Source organism: Carassius auratus, chromosome 15 (assembly GCF_003368295.1).
Source record: "Carassius auratus strain Wakin chromosome 15, ASM336829v1, whole genome shotgun sequence".
In the NCBI taxonomy this organism is placed as follows: Eukaryota; Metazoa; Chordata; class Actinopteri; order Cypriniformes; family Cyprinidae; genus Carassius; species Carassius auratus.
The window spans coordinates 20,177,612-20,184,690 of NC_039257.1; the positions used below are offsets into that span (position 1 = coordinate 20,177,612).

At 36.5% G+C, this 7,079-nt stretch overlaps 2 protein-coding genes across 2 annotated transcripts; one reads left to right on the forward strand and one right to left on the reverse strand.

Annotated features, from left to right (window-relative positions):
* Positions 1-292: 292 nt before the first annotated feature.
* Positions 293-3,385, reverse strand: hmgn1a (high mobility group nucleosome binding domain 1a). The gene is made up of 6 exons (XM_026282853.1): positions 3,189-3,385; positions 1,930-1,956; positions 1,803-1,832; positions 1,670-1,711; positions 1,459-1,590; positions 293-1,303 (listed from the first exon to the last, which is right to left on the reverse strand). Exons 1-6 carry the CDS (start codon positions 3,204-3,206, stop codon positions 1,262-1,264), a joined length of 291 nt encoding a protein of 96 aa, XP_026138638.1. The 5' UTR covers positions 3,207-3,385; the 3' UTR covers positions 293-1,261.
* Positions 3,386-3,529: 144 nt separating this feature from the next.
* Positions 3,530-7,030, forward strand: get1 (guided entry of tail-anchored proteins factor 1). Its single transcript, XM_026282849.1, has 5 exons — positions 3,530-3,900; positions 4,782-4,947; positions 6,055-6,122; positions 6,236-6,350; positions 6,474-7,030. The coding sequence occupies exons 1-5, from the start codon at positions 3,811-3,813 to the stop codon at positions 6,545-6,547; spliced, it is 513 nt and encodes a 170-aa protein (XP_026138634.1). The 5' UTR covers positions 3,530-3,810; the 3' UTR covers positions 6,548-7,030.
* The last annotated feature ends 49 nt before the right edge of the window (positions 7,031-7,079 follow it).

Here is a 7,079-nt window from a genome sequence, read left to right on the forward strand (position 1 = left end):
GCTTTTTATTTTTAAATTTTTTATCAAATAAATGCAGCCTAAATGAGCTTTAAAAAAATTTCTGATCGTAAACTTTTGAGTAGCACACGCTTTTTCTAACCAGTGTTACACAAAACTAGATGAATACGGCCAGGTAATGCAATATCAATAATTACATCGTCAAGCACATTATGATTTTATTCGTTGCCAATGAAGCATTAATTTTCTAGCTATTGCTTACAATTGGAATTGTATTGGTTTTATCTTATCTACTGTTCTTTTTAATCATAGAAAGGAAAACAACGGCAAATTATCAAGGTGGAATTACAACCATTTTATTGGTATGATACCAATCATTACAGATACAGCTACATAAAAAAAAATTAAAAAAAAAAAAGAAACTGTACACGTTTACTTTTAACCTAAAACCTTGAGTGATATAGCTACTGCTGGCATGTTCACATGAATGAAATTACAGTCATTTTCATATAAGGTCAGCTACGACCTGCATGTTTAACACTGTAACACAGCTGTTATAAGCGTTGCTAACACACACAATTCCATTTTTCATCCTCTTAAAGTACCATCACATACTGCATATAGAAATTATGAAAATCTTTTCACAGCAGCTATAAAACAATGCTATCACCACACAAAGACAAAAGTCAATGTAAATCTCACATCCGATGAGTGTTCCAGTACTAGTGAGCAGGATCATTAGCCAAAGCTGTTGATTCATAAAACAGTTTGAATAAAAGAGGTTTCAATTCATAGAATACAGCTTACAATCAATCCCAACCCCCCAGAAACAATAAAACAAAGCACACATACAGGTGTCCCTCATATTGCCGATGGAATGTTAGTGTCTCAGGCAAACTCTCCCAGTTTCAATTTGAAAGACTTAAGAAATTTCATTTTTTTTTAATCTTTAAAATGGCATGATAACATTACATTATCTGTCGCAACCTGTCCCACTCCCCTCCTTTTTTAAAAACAAAACAGAGTCAGAAAAGAAATATAATAATAATAATAATAGGAAGTCATTAGATGTTTCATGACTGCATTTCTTCTTCAGGAAAAAGTGGAGTGGGGAAAAAAGTGGAATCCCTCTTCTAAGGCTTTCTCTCGATCGTGGTCTATAAAATGAGCTTCTAATATTTGAACTACTAAAAAACCAGCTTTTTAGAAAATAGTCAGTAAAAATATTCCTCTGTATTGTACAAGAAAAGAGGTATGGGAGCTGTTGTGAAATGTTTTAACGTTATTTAGCAGCTCCCTCTTTCTAGTCAGCCTTCTCCTCGCCTCCTGCTTCTCCATTGTCCCCCTGAAACAAAAAAAACAATAAATGTTTGCAACCGACATTTATTTTCTCTAGCACTCTGGACTACAATGAAATACAGGGCCAAATAAGTAGGCAATATCTACTAAAGAGGACCTGGTTAGATGCATTATTCTAACAGTTCTAAAATAACTTGCTACCTCAGCTTTGGTCTCTCCGTTCTCCACAGGAGTTTCCTCCTCAGACTCCGTCTCGGGCTTTGCATCCTCTTTCTTCTCCTCTGGCTTGGCCTTTTCTACCTCCTTAGCCTTCTTGCCCTTGGCAGGTGCCTTCTGTGAAGCATTTCCGAAAAATACATGGTTAAGCCACTTCAGAGAATAATTTATTATCTTATACTGATAACCGGTTTACCTTCACTTTTGGCTTGGGCTCAGACTTTGGCGTTTGGGGTTTCTGTAATAAAATAATTCAGCGTAAACTGTGTGTCACAAAAAGGTAATGGGGTGTGCATATGATTTCAGAAGGACTGACCAAGCCAACTTACTCCTTGAAGTCTCTCAGACCGTCTCTTGGGCTGTTTGTTTATATGATGGGAAGGCAACAAAACAGGCAATAAGTGTCACAATTACATGCAAAAACGTGTTGCTTAACAACATTAGATCCAAACTTACCCCAGCTGCTTCAGTGTCATTGTTAGCCTGTTCCAGAGAAAACAGAAGCTGTTAGTATGGGTACATAGATCAAGTCTTGGGGGGGAGGTGTTGTATCCCACACCCCCTCCAAGTTAGGGGCAATTATGTAATCTAAAAGTGAACATGGGGGAGGGGAGACGATGGGTTCCGTTGTACATTCAACTTAATTCCTATTGAACAAATTAACTGTTGCAAAAAAAAAAAAAAGCAAACTGAAAAAAAAGACAAAATAGTGCGTTTATTTGCATTGGTTTTACACAGCGTAGCTAACGTATTGTCGCTGGTAACGGTGTTACCGAAAAATTTCCGTCCCGAAGTAGTTCCCATGGAGGAGGGGAACACTGGCCCCGCCCCCACAGACAGAATTCATTCACTTTCGACGAGCAAATACATTAAACATCGACACGTTTTACCAAACATTGTTAACATAAAATAGGTTAGCATCGAAAATTAAATAGAAAAAGTTAAAACACGAGGTTAATACCTTTAATCGAACAATACGCGAATAAAGTCGGTGAAAACTTTCTTAATCCACGCTACAAATTCCGTTTCAAAGGTCAAGTGAAAAATTAAGGCGGGATACGCAGCCAAAACCAAATTGTGAAATAAAACCGCCGGAATTACAATATGATTTGAATATACGGCTTGTAACGTTATGTGTTTAGTGCAACGGCAGCCATGACACTCGAGACTCAAGTGTGTAACGTTATGTGTCCTACTCGAGGACCATATGGAGCCATACACAACACGCTAACATTACTATACATGTGTTTACAGTTACACGAGGGTCTAACAAAAACCCCGCAATGTCTTTAAACTTTGCAACCTCGACTGATTAGTATGTAACGTGGTTATGTGTATTAAAAAAGCAAAACATTCGCCGGACAAGCTTCTTCTCCATAAGAAATAACGTGACCAAACGTTACAAGGTTACACCCCTTTGATCATTACTTTGCGTGTTCTAACACGATTTTAGTGTAAAAAAATAACGCACAGAGAATGCTCTATTTTTTTTTTAAAATATCCACACATTAAAATGTCAACAGAATATCGATTGCACAGCTCCAAGTAAAAAGGCGCCAGATTCACGCCATGTATTCACATGCCCTAGATTACGAATTAACACAGGCACCAATGCAGTCAGCCCTCACATAACTTCACATAAAGCGTCTTTGGGACGTGTATATTTAAAGATATAACTAAAAGAAAAGAAAACATCCAATATTTATTTTACTTACTTTGCTCCTTTTAGGCATGGCTGCTTTAAGCTTGTATGCTTTCACAACAAAAAGGAAATAAATTAAAACAGCTTACGCACCGATTAGTAAAGTGTAAAAACAAGGACTAGGAAACACAGAAGAACGCGTTAATGTTCTATCGGAACAGAAACTAGCTGAAACCGGATTGGATCTCCTCTTTCTATATTCTTTCCATTATAGCACTAACCTGATGCGAGCTACGCTCCGCCCCTTCTCAGTGGTGATTGGCTGAAACATCTTGGCAACCACATTTCAAACCAAAGCAAAGAACATGTGTGGATAGTTTGAGATGTCAATCACAGATTTGCGTGTATGTACTATAGGCGCCACTTTCTGCATTTGTTGTTGCTGTAAGCATGCAAATATAATTTAAGTGTTATTCGAATGGGTAATGTGTTCAGATTATTTGAATGCATTTTAAGAAACACGCCGCTTAATAAAGAAAACAAAAACGTTATGTCTTATAAACGTGTTCTTTTTGGATATTTGACTGTTACCGTGTTATTTTATATGACATAAACACGTTAAACATTGGAACTGGTTAAAAAGCAGCGCTAGTGTGTTTGTATTATTGGGGGAGGATCAGGCTGATGAAAGGAAAATGGCTGCCGGGTTTAACTGGTTCCTTGTACTAAGCTCGGTTTTTTTGTGCAACTTCGTCAAAACATTGCTGCCGTCTATTTCTTCATTTGTAAGTATTGATTCAAACGAGTTTTAGAGACGCTTAAGCACATATATATATAATTTAAAACGTACATTATTAGTAACGCGAGGCCATAAATGCTCTGTGGTACAGCATGTGGTCTAGGAGCTTCTCTCAGTCACAGCAAACAAAAGCTGCTGTTAAACTACCACCAGGTCTATTTTAACTCATTCAGAAACACAGCTAGCGAACAGTTAATGGTGCCAAAGTAAACGTTTGATTTGGGCTGGGAATATTTTGATAAACCGACGAAAAAGAAAAAAAAAAACACTGCTCTTCTTTCATGATATGACAGTACCATAAATTATAATTTATTTATATATAATAACATTTCATGTTACTCCAACATAGTTGCACCATCTTATATGTCCAAAAACGGACTGTTTTATTATAGCCCATTTTCCAAAACGAATGTCTGATTATTTTAATGTCTGGACTATTGTTGTTATAAATTGTAACAATGACATTCAAAGGATGCTTTCTATGGATACATTGGAATAACGTGTGCACTTGTAACCCAAATCTAATGCTTTGCCTTCCTAGGTAAAGACCTAGGAAGGCAAAGCATTAGATTTGGGTTACAATTTGGGCAACCACATTTCAAACCAAAGCAAAGAACATGTGTGGATAGTTTGAGATGTCAATCACAGATTTGCGTGTATGTACTATAGGCGCCACTTTCTGCATTTGTTGTTGCTGTAAGCATGCAAATATAATTGACTATTACCTGACTATTACCAGAATCGAAGGGTGATACACTAATAAAGATTAGTGTATCACCCTTCGATTCTGGTAATAGTCAGTGTAAAAGTTATGAGTAAAAAGTAATGCAATTTAAAATGAAAGATTGTGTGTGTTTGTTCTCATAGCTGTCAAAGATCTTGCAGAAGGATGCTGATCAGGAGATGGAGATGAGGACGGAGATCCAAAGCATGAAGATGGAGCTGTCCACCATCAGTATGATGGACGAGTTTGCCAGATACGCTAGACTGGAACGCAAGATCAACAAGATGACTGATCAGCTGAAGACACTGGGTAAAAATTATTATGTGCTTTTCTTATAGGGCTATGTGCAGCAAGATTGCAGATGAAGTGACAAGCTATTCCTTTCCACGACTTCCCCAGGATAGCATAGATATAAATTGTTAAAAGGAAAGTTCACCCCAAAATGAAAATGTACTCTCCCTCATGTCATTCCAAACACATAAGACTTTGGTTCATCTTTTAGAAACACAAATGAGAGATTTCTGTCCATCCATTAAAATTGTAAAAAAGAATCCATATCGATAATCAAGTGGTTTAAAGGCAATCCATTTCTCATTTATTTCTGTAGCACTTTACACACAACATATTGTTTCAAGGCAGGATCACATAAAAACAATGTTTCTGTAATTAAGAGTGATCCGAGAAGTATTTATGGGTTTGGAGTGACACAAGGGTGAATAAAACATGAGATAATTAAAATTTTGGGGTTAATTAACCCCTAAACAGTTTTATGTTAGATCCAAAGTGTAGAATGATTTTGATCCATCTGTCAGTTGAATCTAACTCTAATAAACATTGAGTGGTTCACACTGTTGACGTCCCAAAGGATGGAAATGTACCTGAAATGTAGTTTATACTCTTGTGCACTAAGGAACAGAAGAAAATGTACATTCAGTCAATTATGAAACTCTGAAAACCATGCTCTTGTCTTTATTATCTCTAATCTCATTCATGTACATCAGGCATGTCCAGTTCTTGTTTCCTGGAGTGCGACCTTTCTGCAAAGTTCAGCTCCAGCCCTGATCAAACAACCTGAAGCAGCTGATGAAGATCTGCAGGAGCACTTGATAATAACAGACCGCTGTGTTGGAGCAGGGTTGGAACTGAAATCTGCTGGAAGGGAGCTCTACAGGAACAGGAATAAATGATTTTTCTCAAATCTGGCCCTGGAGTGTCACTGCCCTGCAGAGTTGAGCTCCATCATTAATCAAACACCTGAGCAAGATAATCAAGTTCTTCAGAGCTTCTAGAAAATTACAGGTTTTGAGCTCTGCAGGACCTGTTTTAAAGAAACCATGACTAGACAGATTTTTTTTTTTTTTTATATATATATATTCTTATGTCTGACTTTTTATTTTTATTTTTTTATTTTTTCAGTCAAATCAAGAACTGCACAGCAGGCAAAAATGAAATGGATTGTAAATATTGTATTTTACATTCTCCAGGTGGGTGAGGATTGAGGAACATTTTTCGTTTTGATATGATTGATGTATGATTCATACGTCTGTCTGTATGTGTCATTTGTGAAGTTTCTCTCTGTTTTCTGCTCTGTCGTCAGGCGGCCCTCATGATCTCGCTCATATTAAAGTATTACGCCGAGCCGGTCACAGTGGTGCCCAGTAAATGGATCGCTCCACTGGAGAGACTAGTAGCCTTTCCTTCTGGAATTGCAGGTATGTAAGTCACCAGTGGTGGTATTTGATGGCCACTTTTGGATGGTGGGATAAATTGATAAAGGAATGTCATTGTGAATGTAATTATGTGAGGTTTAAAGTGTTTTTGTTACTTCATTTCAGGTGGTGTTGGAATCACATGTTGGCTAGTTGTCTGCAACAAGGTTGTGGCCATCATTCTACACGCTGTCAGTTAATCTAACAGTGCTACATCAACATGAACAAGCAGCCAATGATTTTTTATCTTACAGTTTTGTTTCAAATCACTTGCTAAAAAACACAGTTTTCTGCATTTTGTTCATGAATGGTCCAAATTGATTGGTCTATTTCTTTTAAAATGCCGTTCCGTTCAGTGGTTTAAGTCTATTGTAAAATTATTTTAGCTTTCCTTGTATACAAGTTATTGTTTAATACATTTAAATGTTTTGTTTGCATTTAGTAATAAATGCTGACATGTAAACATTCCTGACAAGCAAAGCCGAAGATTTTGTCTATTGCTTGTACCATAATTGTATTTTCTTTTTTTGGACAGTGTTACAAATGTATTTATTGATTTTCGTTTGTCAAAGAAAAATTTCCATGCATTTATAAGTTTGAAAGAATTAAAAGAATAAGTTTGTGAACCCTTTGAAAATTTGGTCTGATTAAATTGAATCTCAATAAACTAATAACACACCAACAAATAATTTTTTTTTTCTACATTTTCATTGAATATTGGGTAATAATTCA

Excerpts from the sequence above, each read along its gene's own strand:
- hmgn1a (XM_026282853.1), bottom strand. Across the intron at positions 1,833-1,929 it reads ATGACACTGAAGCAGCTGGG|CCCAAGAGACGGTCTGAGAG; the intron begins GTAAGTTTGGAT and ends ATAAACAAACAG. Across the intron at positions 1,304-1,458 it reads ACGGAGAGACCAAAGCTGAG|GGGGACAATGGAGAAGCAGG; the intron begins GTAGCAAGTTAT and ends TTTTTGTTTCAG.
- get1 (XM_026282849.1), top strand. The coding sequence starts at position 3,811 with ATGGCTGCCGGGTTTAACTGGTTCCTTGTACTAAGCTCGGTTTTTTTG. Across the intron at positions 3,901-4,781 it reads TGCCGTCTATTTCTTCATTT|CTGTCAAAGATCTTGCAGAA; the intron begins GTAAGTATTGAT and ends TTGTTCTCATAG. Across the intron at positions 6,351-6,473 it reads CTTTCCTTCTGGAATTGCAG|GTGGTGTTGGAATCACATGT; the intron begins GTATGTAAGTCA and ends ACTTCATTTCAG.